The sequence below is a fragment of the Labrus bergylta genome, chromosome 8 (genome assembly GCF_963930695.1).
Source record: "Labrus bergylta chromosome 8, fLabBer1.1, whole genome shotgun sequence".
NCBI lineage: Eukaryota > Metazoa > Chordata > Actinopteri > Labriformes > Labridae > Labrus > Labrus bergylta.
In genome coordinates, this window is record NC_089202.1 from 17,821,461 (window position 1) to 17,839,388 (window position 17,928).

The 17,928-nt window shown below is 39.5% G+C and overlaps 1 protein-coding gene across 3 annotated transcripts in view; it reads right to left on the reverse strand.

Annotated features, from left to right (window-relative positions):
* Positions 1 to 10,755: 10,755 nt before the first annotated feature.
* The window catches only part of LOC109983706 (mannosyl-oligosaccharide 1,2-alpha-mannosidase IA), a 201,645-nt gene continuing 194,472 nt past the window's right edge, over positions 10,756 to 17,928 (reverse strand). For all 3 annotated transcript variants that reach the window (XM_020633533.3, XM_020633534.3, XM_065958216.1), the window contains exons 10-12: positions 17,102 to 17,274; positions 13,839 to 13,954; positions 10,756 to 11,693 (exon numbers count right to left, since the gene is read on the reverse strand). In XM_020633533.3, the coding sequence (XP_020489189.1) occupies positions 11,552 to 11,693; positions 13,839 to 13,954; positions 17,102 to 17,274 (431 nt within the window). In that variant the 3' untranslated portion in view covers positions 10,756 to 11,551. The remainder of the gene's footprint in view (positions 11,694 to 13,838; positions 13,955 to 17,101; positions 17,275 to 17,928) is intronic.

Genomic DNA, 17,928 nt, shown 5'->3' on the forward strand with positions numbered 1-17,928 from the left:
TGTCTGTCTTCCACACTTGGCATATTCAGAGTCCTCCTGGCATTGCCAAAACAAGCCTCACACCTCTGTGGGGAATTTGAACCCCAGTGCTTATAAAGACTTAGAGGAAAAAATCATCTTTACCTCATCATGCCTTCATGAATCACTCTTGGATGAAGCTGTTACATTTGATTTCTAAAAAAAAAAAGAAATGTTTTCAGCAGCTCCCAGATGTGTGCCTGACTGGAATGTGATGCAACTAAAACAGATACACTATTAAATGACAAGAAATAAATGTGGTATACAGTGAAGGAAAGAGCATTTAAAGGAGAACTGGTAGGGACAACACTCCTCCATTATGTTTGCTGTTAAAAAAAAACTGTTTGGTTAAAAAGTGTAACGATTAAAAAGTGAGCACAGCTGGAAACTTCTCTTTTCTCAAATATTTCTTGGAATGCTTAAAGAAAAAGTCTGTGAAAAGATTTGTATTTTCAAAGCATCCCATTTTGAGGAACTCCATCTCTTTGAAATCAAACCCAGTTAATAGAGATGCAGTGAAAAAAAATATCATAAATGTTGGTTTCCAAGCAACACAACAACTCGACCTGTTTCAGAAAGCATAAAAACTAAACAAACCCCCCTCTGCCTTCGAACATAATCAAAGAAAAAGTAAACACCTGTGCTGCAGAGTAACTCTTCCATATGTGCAACAACTAATTATAGTTGTTAAAACTTTACCAGCTCAAACTTTATCTTTAGAAAATGATTTTAAAGCAGCATAACACCCACTGAAACCCCCCTGATTAACACTTATGGGACATGTACCTGTTGACTAGCGGCAGGTTTGCAGGAATGCAAAACAAATCTCCATCAGCACTGTTAACATGCCCCAAAATGCACTGTGCTATCATTTGCAGTCATAGAAATGATTGTGTAGAATACAAATGTCTCCTTAAAGGCTTTATATGCAATTTTTTAATCCAGCAGATGTCGCCCTTGAGCACCAGCATGAAACCAAAACAACTTGCGCTGCATTGTTGTGTTAACATGCTAATGCTAGCGATCTTTATTATGCTCGTATCTTCACACTGCATGTAAATTTACCTGAAATGACCGTGATCTAGAAAATTAAGCAGTGAGTACAGTATGTTATTCTTCTTTTCTCTAGTCCCTCAATTAAACAACTTTTACACGTGAGGGGATGAGCCGGCCGGCTCTGAAAGCATCACAGACAGCGGGACTCGGGTGTTACACCCATTGTAGACAGTCATTACTCACGGAGTTATTTTCAGAGGATATACTTGATTTCTATTACATTTAAGTGTGAAATATTGCATATAAAGCCTTTAAGTGAGCGAGTCATTAGTGGTGTCACTCAGTGCAAACAGTTTAGTTTTTTATTGTCAGAGGTTTTAAGACTCTCTGCTGTCTTCTTAGTACAATGGAGAAGAATGGCGTTTCATTTATGAGGCTCAAAAGGTCATAATATGAAACAGAAAAACTCAGCAGTTCCTTTGTGCAAAAATATGGAGTTAGATCAGTCTCAATATTCACAAATGCACACAGAAGGATTCACAAATGTATTTCAATGCACACACAAATATTTTTAATTCGATATAAATGTAAAACAAATCCACAAATAAAAAAACAAGATTCACAAATGTATTTCTGAGCATTGTGCTGGTCAGAATAAAGATGACTTAATCAGACAGCTAAGCTAATCACTGTCTGCGCAGATGCAACGCTAAAGTGATCATATTAAATCATACCCTCGAATCTACGCTACTGTGATTGGCTGAATAGGAAGGAGACATCTGATTGGCTACAGACATTTCCCAGCTGAAAAAAAAATGCATTCGGCAGGGGAGTCTCAAAAGTCCCACACACAAATGCAGTGAGATTCAAAAATGACAACCAGTTTGTAAATGCAAACTGAATAGTTTATATATAAATGTAACAAGATACAAATGTGTTTTTTAGATATACATGTATATTATATATTTGTGGATTTCTATTACATATAAAAACTATAAATATTTGTGTGTGAATCAGAAATACATTTGTGAATCTTTCTGTGTGCATTTGTGAATATTGAGACTGATCTAACTCCATACAAAAACAATATGCAACAGACTCTGTTTATATTGATACAGATCCTACTATGAACTTCATCCATTAATCTTAACAGCTACTGCAAACAATAAATATTGAAATTAGGGATGGGTCATGCTTTTCAAATATTTGAATTTTCATTATGAATAAAAAACAAATCTGGTTTGCATACAACATTCAGCACATCTAAAAAAGAACACACAAGGTTGTAATGTGGTAGTACCGCCAGACGGTGGCTGTAGTGTTTTTGAAAGTTGATGCTAACAGCAATTAAATAACAAAAGAAGAAGACAGCATAACCGTCAGGTGACACAAATGTAGCCAAGCGTCGCAGACAGTAGAGATGCAAAGATACTAATTTGAGATCTTAGGTAACCTATCAGTTTAACAATCTGTTTCACTTAAAACTGTTACGTAATACAGTTAAAATTGTGATGCTAAATCTGTTAGCTGGCTAAAGTCAATTTCCGTAATGCTTAGTATCAAGCTTAAAAACTCAGATGTACATCGTCAATCTTTGAGGAAATGTGTCACTGACAGACATTCCAATTTTATTCAAATTATTGCCAATGACTTTAAGATAGTATGTTTATTTTAAATGCACATCTCTAATCCCTATCCCCCATCCCTAGTAATGGAAGTTCATAAGATTGTCCAAAACCACAATCAAAACTGGGTTGTAGTATGAGTCCAGTATAGGAGTAAAAAGATTAACATACCTTTCTCAGTATTTCTCCCCCACTGCACTGGAGCAATATTGAGACACACACAGGCGGCAGCTTCTTCAAAGCTTTAAATCTCTGCAGAAGACAGTAAGCGGTGTGTCACAGATGCTACACAGTGTTTACAAATGAATATGTATGACAGCGGGAACCATAACAATTAGCATTAGCTTTCATCAGGATTCTGGGTTAAATCACTTCGCTCATGAGGCTCCTCAAAGCCTTTGAACATTAAAACACTTAATTGACAGGGAGGGTGGGCCACGGCAGAACAATCATGCTGTAGACGTGTGGGGAGGGGAGGGGGGGGGGGGACAACATGGGTGTTTAATCTACAACTTTTCATCACTTAGTATCACATGTTCTGTCAAATATACACGTCTTGAACTTGTAATACTTAATTGACTTAAAATAAAAAACAGTTTTGCAAGACATTATGTGAGCTGATGTAAGCTCCTCTGTTTGGGCATCATGTTCACAGAATTCAAAGCTCAAACTAATTTAACATTTTAAGCCAATATGTTTGAGTGATAGTTAAGGAAAGATGGATACACATAAAAAAAAAAAAATCTAAACTCTGTGGCACACTGAAAATAACTTCACTGTATTTTATTGTGAGCGAACAACACGTTTCGCCTTAAGCTTCCTCAGGTTCACCCAGCACACCCAGCACGAGGAAGCAAATTATGTGTGGAAACATTAAAGTTCATTACCTCATTAATAATTCTCATATTGCAGACACCAGTCTGATGTGTAGGGGAAAAAAAGTCTTGCACAAACACCCCCCCACCAGAAGATGATACTCTATATGCACAGCCCCATTCTGATGCTGAAAGTCAGATTCAGTTCAAACTGATTCTGATTCTGTGTGTAAGTAGAGGCGGGCCGAGCGACACCATCATCTAACTAAAAAGTGTATTTATATGATTTTTTCTTTGTGACTTAACACCTACTGAACTATAAGCCTCAGCTGCACTTTGTGCTAAGTGCTAATTAGCAGAGGCTGGCACATTGTCACACTCGACTTAGATTTGAACAGATGCGATGTAATGTAAACAACGTTCAACCTGCTGAATATCAGCAAGTGTACATTGTCTTTAGTTGTAATTCAGGAGCATGGCAGAAGGCACAAAGCTTGCACAAAGCCTCGTGCTGCTTGTTTACAGCCTTCCATCTCTCCATTTTAAACTCTTGATCTGTTATTTTACCCTCACCTTTAGTATGAAGCTCCATCACCCTTTGCCTGTTCTGTGCAGAAACCTCTGGTGTGACCTCCTCAGTAGAGAGCCTCAAGCATGAATCTGTAAAAATACAACACAGTGTGTTTATGGATTTCTGCATCCTGTCTACCTGCAGATTTGCAGAACGCCCTCCCTCTCCTGACCCCTTGAGCTGCCTGTGAGTTATTTTTAGAGGTATTAGGAGCTGATTATGCAGTTGTTCTCCCCTTCCGGGCGCTAACAAGGTGTCGGGGCAGCAGATGAGGCCGGCCTGGCGGACCTTCAAGTGTTGGCAGCGCAGAGCAGCACAAGATGTTCTGACAGGCACGTCCTAGAGTTGCACTAGTTCCTCTATCTGAGGACTGAGGCATCTGTTCAGTGCACACATGTGAATCCATGTACAGAAACACTCAGTAAACACGCACACACACACTAAGACATAAAAGGAAACAGCTACTTTTACTCAAACACAGTGTAGACGCTTTCTTTCACTTTAAGTCAGTCAGGGCTTGCAGCTAAATTGAATCAAATATCCTCTAGCAAGAAACTGAAAGTAGAGACTATAGTAATCTAATCAGAATGTATAATTGAATATGAATATTAGATGCATAGCTTGACTAAAAGCATCGTTTCTAAATCATAATGTAGTTAATAATCACATTAAAGTTTTAATCATCATAAAATGTGATAATGGCAGGAGACAAAGTCGTAAGAGTTTTCATATTATCTGGATTAGTGCTTTCCAATTATCAGTCTCCACGCTAATCAAATATATACGAAACAATACTCCATCAAAGCATCAAGAAATATGAGAATATAAACTTGTTTGCTGTGATTCACTTTCCGTCGTAAACACTTTTCAATGTCAAGGATGTTACGCAAAACCGAGCTGAGTACAGAATCTCTCTTCTAGAAAATGCATCATCTATGCTGCTTTCAGGGTTTCCCCCTTTTTAAAAAACAGTTTGTCTGAGTCTAAGAGAGCTGTTTTAGTTTATTCAGTTTATTCTAAAGCGACCCTGCGGCTGTCATTTTCCCTGAAAAAACATCCAAAATGGAATTCACAAACGAGTCCCACACATCGGGTTTAATGAAAGAGAATTCAGTTTTCAGTTCATTGATTCTCGCTGTCCTTGGCTCGCTGCAGAGAGTGAGTTCAGTGTAAAGCAACAGTCTGCTGACAGGAGACACAAACAGGAAAAAGGTGGTGAATTGTGTGTCAATCAGCTCTCCCTTTGTGTCTTTCAGCATCCCTTCCATTCAAAATGAGGTTTTTTTTGGCCTTCTTGTGCCTTTATCGGAGAGATAGGAAGAGAGAGTGGGGGATGAACATGCTGGAAAGGAGCAACAGTTCGGACTCGAACCCTTGGCCACCTGTCTGGAGGATCACAGCCTCCACACATGGGGCGTGCGCACCAACAACTGTGCCTTCAACGCCCAAATTTGAATGAGTTTTTTCGTAGATGTACGAGCCTGTCTGTATTGATTCTTGGTATTCTCGTGCTTCAGTTATTGCGACGCTGCTGTCTGAGTCTGCGATGAGAAGATTTGCGTTTCAGTTAGAGAAAATAGTTTGAACAATTGTACTGGGCATTGATGAAATCTGTAATGTGCTCATATAATATACGTAGAAGTGAGTTAGTGAAATATCATCTTGTATACTTTAGAGTTCAGTTATTCACAGTCTTACAGAGATGAACATTTTTTACATTAAAACAGTAAAGCTGTCAGTCTCGTCACAGAATTGAAAGCATTTTTTTTTTTACTCAGTCCTGTCTCGGTCTCAGACTGGGCGAACTCCGGATTTAAAATCAAGACCGGTCAAGACTACCACTGATAGGCCATTTTTTCAAGTCATTTCTGTGACTAGAAGGAAAAACGGCCCTTTTCTAAAACAACAAAAGTTATTTTTTTCCCCCGGTTACGGCCGCACGCCAGCTTGATGATTTTTCAATGATATTTATGGTAAATAAAAAAACAGAAGTAGAGATGATCTGTAGCCAGCCATTTTGGCACACGTTTGTTGCTATGCAACGGCAATGACACATCATAGTGCGGGTAGACTTGATCCATTAACTTTTCTTCTTTGTTCTAAACTTTCCACCATTGTTGTAGCAGCTCTCTCTGGTGTATTGGATGTTGTCATTTCCGGTCTCATCACAATAAGACTCCACACTGCTCCTTGCGGTTATATGCATAGTGCATCTTCCGTAGCGTTAATTTCTGACGACGTGCAGAACCAACGCTCCAAACCACAGCAGGACACGCAAGGCTAATATCATGCGTTCCTGTCGGCATAGTTAAAAGCAATATGCTCAGGGCTTGAGGGCGGTATGACAGTAAAGAAGTCTGAGAAGCACTGACCTATACTGAGTAACAAGACAGGAACCATCCTGCCAATCCTTCCATATTATCTCCCTTGCCTTCCTCTACACCAGGAACCCCGAGAGAAAATAACTATGTTCAACAAACCATGAAAGTGTGCAGACAAGATCTGAGAGGGAGGAAAAGAAGAGGAGGAGGAGGAGGAGGGGGAGTTTCAAATTAAGTCTTAATATGAAGTGTGTCATTCCGGGAAATGAGACGTTCAGTACCTTAGAAATGGGACAAAATTGCTTCAGGCATGAGATGTCCCACTCACTTAATTATATTTGAAGTTATTCCCTTACATGAAACTTTACCTTGTCAGATTGTGACATTTGAGGTGAGATGCTTTGTTTTGTTTCTTTGAGAACTGCGTGAGTTGACATTGTTGTCCCAGAATACATCTAAAGGATTTTTGAAGTGAAGTCTGTGATTTTATCCAGAGGAGGTGGTAGGTGGATTAAGGAGAGAGGATAAGGAGACAGAACCTGTCACTTCACTGTTTCTGTCACCAGAGACAAAGAAAAAAAGGCTGCTTGTATCTTTATCTGCTGTTTGTTTGTGCTCCGGCATCTTCCTTTCTGAATGTCAAAAATGTTTCACGTCAAAGACAAATCCACATTTTCAGGTGATGTTTGTTGGGTTTATCTACAGCTCCTTTAACTTTCAGGCCAAAGAAATGCAAAAATATAAACAGTATCCTGTAACATGTGAATCCAAATATCCATCAGTGCAACACCACCAACTACGGTATTAAAAAAAATTAAGTTGAACAATCACATTTCTAAAATTACAGTTCATTGTACTTAAACTAAAAAGACCACAGTAGAATTTATCAATTTGAAACAGTTATCATAATTACATTTCTTAACATTATTCGTCCTAAGAGCTTATTGAACTGTCTTATATAAATACGTTAAAATTCCTTCAAAAAATATTTAAAAACTCAACAGCTTTGCTGATATCTTGTCACAATCTGTAGTTAGTTGTTGTATCTGGATGTTGCTTAAGTAACTTTAATATTCTTTGATTCGTGAAAATCATCATTTCCATCTGTGCAAAAATGAATGGACCAAATAGAAAGGTCAACTTCAGGTGTACTATATACGTATACAGTGCACTGTGTTTTAAAAGCTCACTTGATGCTTTGCTGTGTTTCTTTTGGCTGGCTTAAATATTTTACAGCTTTGTCCTATATATTTGTTTTTATACTAATGTGTTGAAAATGCCTCAGTACAGGCAAAGATCAGGAATCCATTCATCTATAAATGTATTCATACCACAGTTTGAAATCCTTGTAAAAGAATACACTTGATTTTTTATTTTTTTTGCTGCTTCAGAACAATACACAACATGTTGCACTTTGAGACCACATGCATGTTCTGTTCAAGGCAAAGTAAAAGGACCTTAACCAAAAAACTAAGCTCATCTTGAAATATAAATCACTGGAGTTTTACGGGCCACAAAAATTCACAATTAAAAAGACTTTGCATTGTATGTAAAATTGACCAAATAAACTAAATAATTTAATTAAAAATAAACTATAAATGTCTTGGTTTGATACTTGTTGTTGCAGCTCGCAAAGTAAATGTTTTGATTTGCCACATCTGCCAAATATAAAATAGAATAGGGTATACAACATATTCAGTAGGTTATCTTTTTTCATAATTTCATTTGAGTTTCATTGTATTAAACTAGCAGTTTCACCAGCAGAGTGTTCTATATGGATTACAACAAACATTATCACCCTGCAGTGTAAAGCGGTGACGCACATACATGCACAGTTACTTTCCAGTTAAGAGATCATCCTGTGTGCATTATTTAGATCTTTTCCATGAGTGTTTGATCACTGTATTTAAGGGATCAACGCAAATGTGTACATCTATTAGAGGTCGGAAAAAAACGTTTTATGAAAAAAGTCGAGATTCTTACCTTGTGAGATTTGAAATAGATCAATAACTTCCAAAAATCAACTTTTTTGTTTTTGGCTTATCAGTCACTTCGTGCTATGTGCTAAAACTAGCTCTTGAACTCAGTAGAATCTCAAATGGAGCAGCAAGAAATTCAACCAGTCTCACGGATGACCAGAGTAGTTCCTGAAGTATGTACTAGGTCAAACAAAGACTTTGAATCAAGAATCCAGAATCGTTTTGACTCGAATATAGATTCTCCAACGAATCGAGACCCCAAGAATCAAAATTGAATTGAATCCTGAGACACCCAAAGATTCCCAGTCCTAAAATATATATATATATATATATATATATATATATATATATACATATATATATATTTATTTCTACAGATTTCAGAGATCTAAGAAAGATATCGGACGAAATATTGTGGCTGTTTTTCGGCACCAAAAATCCCACATCTACTTTTAACCCCTCTTCCCTCCGTGACGCCCTTAGCGACCCCCCAGGGGATGGGACCCCATTTTTAAAAACACTGTCCTAAACCACTGTCCAGTTGATTCTGCTTTGGAATTAGCAAACATTTAAATCTACTAAGTCTCCATAACCTGACACTTCTTCCAGATTTAAATCCAGCTCCAGACGGGACAGCTGGAGGACAGCGGTTGCTGAAAAATTGAGATGGATCTTCCCTCTCTGCAATTAATTGACACTAAGTCCTGCCAAGACATACAGCAGTGCAGACATTTCTGTTTCCTCCGCAGCTTGTCAGAGACTTCTGGATCAGCTGAGAAAAAAACGAGAGGGGAGGGTATTACCTGTCTTGTTTGTCCTTCACTATCAGTCTCAGGTGCATTGAAATGGACAGTGATCCTCCCAATTATGTCCCTGAACAAAATCAGAAGAGCTCATACGTGCCTCTTCTTTTCATCAACATCTGAGTTGAAGGGAAGGACAGTGCAATGGTGCATACCTCAGTTTTAAAAACCTTGACACTTTGTTTTTAGGCTCACCCACCTCGGCATCAGCTCTTTTCTAAGGTGACAGTCAGTGGCGATTCTACAGTCTATTGGGCCCCTCCAACCAGCGTTTATCACCACCAGTAGGCAACTGGAGTGTGTGCTGTCAGATGGGGCCACCTAAGGAGGTTCCTACTGTCATTGGAAAATTTGCACATTTTGAGCCACTGCTGTGGTGTAAACTTTGTCAGCCCTTGAGGCCCCCCTACTGGCCGGAGGCCGCAAGCAGTGGCCTGCCTTGCCTGTTGACAGTCAGCACCTCTGGTGATAGTCAGAATAATGCCACCAGTTTCATGACACTTAAGCACCATTTTTATGAATTTACTATGAAATGCTAATCATGTCAGTAATGCCTGCTGATTCTATTTAAAGGCTGGAAAAAAAAAACATTGAAGCAATCACAGTGAAATTAGGATTCAGGCAACATCAGGTGGAGGGAATTCATTTGAGGAGGAAGGTATTAAATCTTGCTTTGTGTGCCTGACACGGTGAGAGAGATGTAAACCCCATCAGTCATTTTCTGGTCGTGATTGCTGGAACTTCGCACGACCCTGAGACATCCCCCGTCAATTAAATCTGCGGTGAACTTTCTGGAAGCAAATACCGAAACAAATGTTAGTGCCAAATGAGCTCAGCTTCTTCCTCTTTTGAGATTCACTGCAGGTTTGTTTTTCCTTCTAACCAGCAAATGAAAAAAAAATAGTCCAAACTTCAAGGCCAATAAAAAACACACAACAACCGTGATTGTTTAAATGTACAAAGTTGCACAGGTCTTTTTTTTTTTATCAGTATTTGAAAAATATTCAACAATGAAAGTTAAATCAAACAGTAAGAATAAGTAATAACAATAATTAATATCAGCAATAGCTATACTTAAAATCAGAACTTTTTAGTTATTTTTTTTTCTTTTACTGATACACCTGAGGGAAGCAAATCAAAAGAGAACCCAGAAAAAAAAAATAACCACTGAAGTTCAGAGAGAGAGAAAAAAAAATAAATCACAAAATCAAATCAAGACAAGCTCATACAGGGTTCACTCGATTCATCTGTATGTACAGCACATTCGCTCCAACACTGTGCAGGACATCGGTGATGAAAAGAACAGTGATGGAAATGAAATCTCGTATCTCCGCAGTCGGCTCTCGGGCTTACAGCCTTTAACATCAGTATTGGCAGCTGTATGGATTCACATGTCAAGGCAGAGAAAGTACAACAGAAACAGGGAAACCCATTTGAAGTCGGCTCGGAAATGTGTTCTTTATCCTTTTGTGTGTGTGTGTGACTGTGTGTGTGAGTGTGTGTGTGTGAGTGTTACGGCTACAGAACTGACAGAACATTTGTCACATTGACTTTAAAGGCGGAGAGGACTGAGAAAGCATCGCCCTGTTTACAAAAAAAGAACCCAAGCATACAGAGGAAACACAACCCAACTTCAGTCTTGTTTTAATAAATGGTCCCTGGATGCATAAGACACTGCCACTTTCACGACACCTCCTCACTTGAAAAATAATCATTCAAGCTTGTTTCAGTAAGAAACATGACATCAACATTAGTTCGGAGGTGGCTTCAAGGGTCACATTTCATGTCTGTACATTAATCAATACTCATTACAATTCAACCCTTTTTTATAAATTTAACTTTCTTTCAAATCTCAACAAAAACACATTACTTGGAAAAAAAAAGAAGAAGAAGAGGGAACTAGAAATGCAAATAAACCTTTGGTCAAAGAGTGTACTCACAAAGGAAAAAATGCAATGACGAGATAGAAGGAAATCATTCATCACCGAAGATTAACGAAACAAAGAACTCAAAGAGCAAAACTCAAGTGGTTTTCTATACGCTTCTCTCTCTTTCTAACAATATGGCCCATGGGTCAACCCTCCTCCCGTACATTTGGGTCTGCAAGTTATACTGGTTTCCTCACAGAGGAAAGAAGGAAAGAAAAAAGGTGCTCTTTTCATGAAAGTCATGTTTGTTTTGATTGTCCACAAAAAAAGAAGTGCCAGCAGGAAGTAAAACCCGGCAAAAGGATATACAATCACAGCGTAAAACGACAACATCCTTTACTGGAAAGGAATTTGAGAGTCCATAACAAGCTCCTGAAGAGACTCTGAACCTGCATTAAATTGGTGTTTTGCGATATTTGTGTGACTCTTTTGTGTGTTCGCACATACACATGTGCAAAAAAAAAAAAGAAAAAAAAAAAGTCTCTGTGTTCAGTCTTATTCAGAGACCGTCTTGTCCTGTGTGTTTTCCTCCTGCAGGCAGCTCTTGCGGACAACGGGCAGCGGGTGGGCTTCTGTGTTGAAGACCCAGTCCTCCAGAGGGAGAAGGTCGTCGTCAGAGAAGAGCAGGTACAGATACCTGAGCAAACAGGAGGGAAACAAATTCAGTGCCATTGAGGTTCACAGGCTTACAAGAATACGCTCATTCACCTTCTTTCTGAGATTTGATGTCACTCTTGTGTGTGTAAATTCAATATTATTCCTTAACGATCAGATGATTAGCCTCGCTTAGCATACAGACAGAAAACTTCTTCACCTAGCTGGGCTGTGTCAAAAGAAGAAAAAGTTCCCAGCCAATCCTTAGAGTCAAAGATGATCAGATGTAGTCTTTTCTTTGCTGTACCCTGATGTGTTGTTCTCGATGTAGACATACTGTCGCAGTTTGGCTCTCCTCTACTACAACTAGGCTTCTCACTGCCAATGTGTCTTCATAGTGATAATTAGTCATACATTCACAGTTAAGCTTGGCCATTTTGATGGACTCGATTTATTGCAGGATGTATTTCCGACCGCGCTACAGTAAAGGCGATATGCCCCCTATCAGCGAGTTACTGCACCTTCTTCCAGTTATATGATCACGTCACATACCAAACAATCGACAAGCAAGTTAGCAAGCGGCACACTTTTCGTCAGCTCTGTACATTTCTACATTTCTGTCTCTCTAGTTTATGGTAGTTTCCAAAGGCAGACGTCAACAAGACTTCTGCTATGCTACATCTTCCAGCTCAAAGCCCGACCCGAGAACTGTGGGGCGTGTGAAGGAGGCCCTGGGTCATTTTGGGTCAAATTGAGGTGTATTCATGCAAGAGTAAATATTTTGTCAGCCGCATAATCTAGGTGTGATGGTCCAACTTCGACAAAATTGACTTACACTTAGTACAATCGCATTCTGACTTATGTGTTTACATGCATTCTAAGAGTCCAGTTTTAGTTGGACTAACACAATACATTGATTTTTTCTCAGAGCATATAAACAAACTGAGTGTGTGAGTGTGAACTACTAAAACTTTGATGCTGTCAGGAGTGGACAGTACAATAAACACTACATGTAGCCTCTCAGTTAAAGCCTCCATGATCATTGCATTTTACAGTTAGTTGAAAAGTATCGGTCAGTGATAAGGATTAAGACAGTTATTGTGATCAGGGTCATGTAGAGTCAAAATGAAACAAAATCCAATGAGCAGCATGAGTAAAGCCAAATAATCACAATGTAGATTTTGGTGGTGTAGTCTGCACAAAAATCAAAGTGTCAAAATGAAAACAAAGACAAGTTTTGGTATTACTCAGGGAGATGTGTGTGTACAGCTTGAAATGAATATTCTGCTGTGCCATTTTAAAAAAACTTTTTTTTTTTTACAGATGAACAAAGGAAAGGTTTTTAGGCTACAGACACAGTAACAAAGTCTGTCAGATGATTGTATTTTTCAGAGGACGTTTTTTTGACATGAATAAATTGTAGAATAAAAGGACTGTTATTCTTTAACCACTCAACCGGAACATTTTCTTTGCGTTTATCACTAGTGTCACGCAGGAATGCCTCGCTAAATGAATCTTCTATTACTAATTTATTTCCAAGCTAAGATTCCACTGTCATGATTTGTCACTTTAATGAGTGAATCCACATCAGGTGGGGTATCCTGCTGGTAGAGGCTGCAACAAGATCAGTATGTTCAGTGACTATGATTTATTTTTTAGAGATATTTTTGGGGCCTTTTTTTATTTTTATTGGATAGTACAGCTGAAGGGAGTCAGGAAACGTTTGGAGGAGAGGGTGGGGAATGACATGCAGCAAAGGGCACTGCCGCTGCGACAAGGACTACAGCCTCTGGGGCGTTTGACTCAACCACTAGGCTACTGGCGCCCCAGTGGCTATTATTTCTGATTCCCTTATCTTTAGAAAATCCGGCTCTCTTCCATCACTGGCTCCGATACAACATGGCTTTCAGGAATGATTCACATCACTTAATAACTCAAGAATGAGGTACGGTGAAATTGAAGTGACCAAGTGCACGCCATCCACTCGTCATTCATGTTTCTTTTACAATAAAGAGGACCAGATGCAGAGCGTGATTGGAATCATCTCAGATGACTGGAGGGGAGATGAATCACCGGCGTTCAGAGTGGAACCTACATTTCTCTCTATATCTACGATGGTTTATGCATGCAGACTGCAAAATGCCATCTGTTGCAGGGAGATGTGGTGAGAGAAAAAAAAAGAACCTACTTGAGCGTCTCTGAGAGGAAGAAGCTCTGCTGCATGTTATCGTGGCTGACTGTCATGGTGTAAACATCACGGATCCCAGAGAAGCCGGACTCCACTCTGCAGTGCTGCTCCAGGGCCTGACAGACACAGAGAGGAAGAGAGAGAGAAAAGGTTTAAATATGAACATGTGTACCTCCAAAAACATTTTCATTTTCTCGACAAAGTTAAGACAAGTTCTTATAGTTTCCTGCTTGTTATGCAAATTTGAATAGGTTACAATTACTTCACATTCTGACAAGTTTTTTAATTTTAAGGGGACATATTATGAAAAATCCATCTTTACAGTGTTTTTGAACATATATTTGGGTTACCTGGGTGTTTACTGACCCACAAAATGTGAAATAAACCCATCCAAACCTTTGTTTGTGGTCTGCAAAAGTCTTACAACACAGAGAAAAATGCTCCGTTTCAGATTTGCTCCCATTGTGACATCACAGTGGGATTCTTGTAAAAAAAATCGCCTCCCCTCATTTGCTCATTGCATTTAAAGAGACACACACACCAAAGGGAGCGTTCTGAGAGAGCTGGTTTATACAGGGTCACAAACCTCCTCTGGTGCTTGATTAATGTTATATTTTTACCAAAGCACAGCACAGATGTTTCATTTAGACCACAGGGGACTGTTTGAAAAGGTGAAAAAGGGGGGATAATGTGGCCTCTTTAATGACAAACTGTACCGAGGATATCACAACACGTATCAGAAAAGGACCTTATGCTACTTATATGATACACTACGGCTTGAAAAAGAGAACATCCTACTCAACAGCAGTGTTAATGTACATCTAAAGGAAGAGTAGAAGATGTCAAGGTTTCAGCCGGAAACACAATTGAAGCACAAGCAATGCTACATCTGACAGCGGCTAATGGAAAAGTGGCTGAGCTAGCCAAGCAGATTAGCACATTATTACCCCCGCTACAAAGGCCTGGTTTATACGTGCTAATTAACAAAGACCCCGTTGTGTTAATGCTTGATGTTCACCAGGAGATGCGTCATGCTCCGTTTTCAACCTTTGTGCCCGATAATTAAAGGCCTGTCAGACTCGTCGGCCTGATCTCTCCTCTTCTGAACGAACTAAATTAATGCTAAATCTATCATGCCAGTCCTCTGCACTTTTATTACGGCTTGTGTCCTGTCTGATGCCACATTAATAATGGTGCTCCCTGCACAACCCTCACCTCCTGCTCAGGGGATTGCTTGATCTACAAGTTAATGTATAGTGCCACCCGCTACCATGGAAGCTGCTTGAGGGTAATTGAGGGTGTAAAAGGGTCTTGACATAATAGGTGAGTATGATTTATAAATCAGCCAAGCCACTGATAAGACAGCGTGTAGCATACAAAATTATAATGTACTAGACCTCCAACATACAACTTAAACAAACCAATGGCATGAAATAATAACATGTTTTTCTCTTCTATCTTTACATTTGAAATGAGGGCTATTACTTTACTACAAGGTTTTTATTAAATTCAGGAGCAAGTATGAGATTGTAACCTTTGTTTTGTCGCTAGGTAGGCTAATGTCTTCATAGTCTGTGTGGATATACAATGTTAGAGCTGAAAACTGTACGGTAACTTTTTGATTGGAAAGGTTTACAAACTTTTGTCCTGCATCATCAGCACTACCAGAGGTGGGAATCAAATTCTGAGGACAGCAGGTCGGGCAACATTATATTGCACCTTATGTGTTTATTGTTTTTTCTGCTGTCACAAAAAGTTCATAAAATAATAAGAGCATTACAAGTTGGTCATTCATAGTGATGAACAGACAGCAACCAGACCGTATTTGGAACTACAATATAACAGCGGCAGTTACGGTGTGGTAGCTTTATTGTACTTGCTTGATTCACTGTTTTATAAGATACACTCTTGAAATACAAATAGTTGGACCAAGCCTATGGTGTGGAAATATGATGTCATTGCTGAAGGGGAAAACCTGCAGTTTATTGAGTTTCCACCTGACACTGGCTGAAAGCCATGGTCTACAGCCTGGTACAAAACCAAAATTTGGTCTTACTAAATTATTTCTTTATTGATGGAAAACTGTATGGACGTTAAAAGTTATGTCAACATTTGCATAATTAGGGGCAGGCTGACTTGACTAACAGGCAGTTACTCAAGTCAGTACCGTAAAATCCTGAATGAATGTGACAACGGTAATCGCGACGCAGCGTATTTTTGGGCAGCTCCTAGGGGGAAAGAATAGTTCAACTGTCTTCCTGCATAGTGATTTTCATTCTGTTCATCAAAGTCAAAAATGTGCCAAGTGATGTTTGTTATCCTAGTAGTTACCAGAATGATAGTTGAGCTCTCAGCCTGGGGTTACCTTGATAGTTGTGGACGGGGTGGATCCAACCTCAGCTGGTCACTTGTTGTCTTTAATTGAGAGAGCCTTTTCAATCAAACCAGCACTCTAAAAGGATCATTTACCATCATCATCATCATCATCTTTGAATGAAAGATTTTGAACTTATGAGGAAGGCATAAAGCTGTTAAAAAGTGGCCCTACACCTGGTCCAGGTTACTATGTATCCCAGCATTTCTTGCCCAGCAAATTGGCCACTTGCGATACACAATGAATGGGGGTTAGTTTACAATCGTGTCAGGTCACATGCAGCGAGTGATGGTTGCAGCTGCACATGCGGTCATGTCTTCCATTTTGCACTGGTATATTGGTCGCAACACCATATAGGACTCAGCCTACTTTCTTGATGGAAAAATATGTATTAAGAGTGCGTCTGATACACCAGCTATTACTGTGCCTGTTTGCTAGGAGGCTTAAGGGCCACCTCAGCTCCACCTCTTTGCCTGTTGCTAGCTTGTTTGACAGTTAGGTTGTCACAGAAATGTGGGAACAGTAACGGCATCAGTTGGGCATCAAAAAACTCTTCAAAAGCCAATAGGTGGCATCACTAAGACAACGTCCATGTTACATACAGTCTATTAATCGGACTGACTAACAGATGGAATTTATGTGTTATCATAGTTATAAATAAACTTATTGAAGCTTGATATCAAGCCTTCAGATCAGTATATTACCCCTTTAAAAGTTCAGGACCAGAGGACACATTTTAATCGTGGATATGCTTCATTCATGCTATGCTTGAATCATACATCAACTGCCATAAAGTCACTAAACCCTTAAGCATTTGGTGGAAAAGATGTGTGGGTCTTATACTCCTTTTTGGTAGAGTACTTTTTAACACTGTATTGTTGTGTCTCACCTCGACAGCCTCCCAGCCCCACTCTCTGTACTTGGGATCGTGGGTCAGTCTCCACATGTACATGTAGCTCTCGATGACTTCTGGTCGGAGGATGTAATATCTGTCGCTCAGCCTGGTCGCTGAGGCTTCAGCTCCTGCATCAAACCTGAACGCCTCAGGTCCCAGTTTGGTGGCTGATGGAGACAAAATAAAGACGGACAAAAAGTCAAACACTGATTCTGAATATTGCCTATTGGCACAAGTACTTGTCTGCAATGCTACATTTAGTTTATAACAAGTACACATACATTACTGGTGGTTTTAACAAACAAATTAAAGGTTTGAGGCAAAAGTTAAACATTTTAGACCTTCCCAGCTGTCCACATGGTCTGTTCGCTTCTCTTTTTTTTCCTCTTTGTCCTTCCATCATATTTCTACCTTAATTCAAGACTGCATGGCAAAGAGATTCCATTCAAGATACCGCACAAAGGAAATACTTTTTGCCAAGGTCAGGACAGGAACATCAGCACAGCAACATCTTCGATTTAGCAACAGGCTTGAAGTGGAGGTTGTATAACCGCACACAAGACCAATCTGAAATTTTGTTTCCACCTCCTCTGCACCGTCCACTTTGACTATTTCCTTCCTCCGTCTTATCATCTGTGATTTTAGCCGACCACTGACTAGCCACTTGGAAAATTGGCCCTTGTTGCAGGAAGCTGCATCTTTGAGGTCACTGAGGCTGTGTGAGTGGCTGCATTCAATTGGAACAGACAATCATCTTGAAGTAAGTAGTGAGTGTGAGAGACAGCGGGGCCACCTGGACTGCTAGTCCATTACGATGTGAG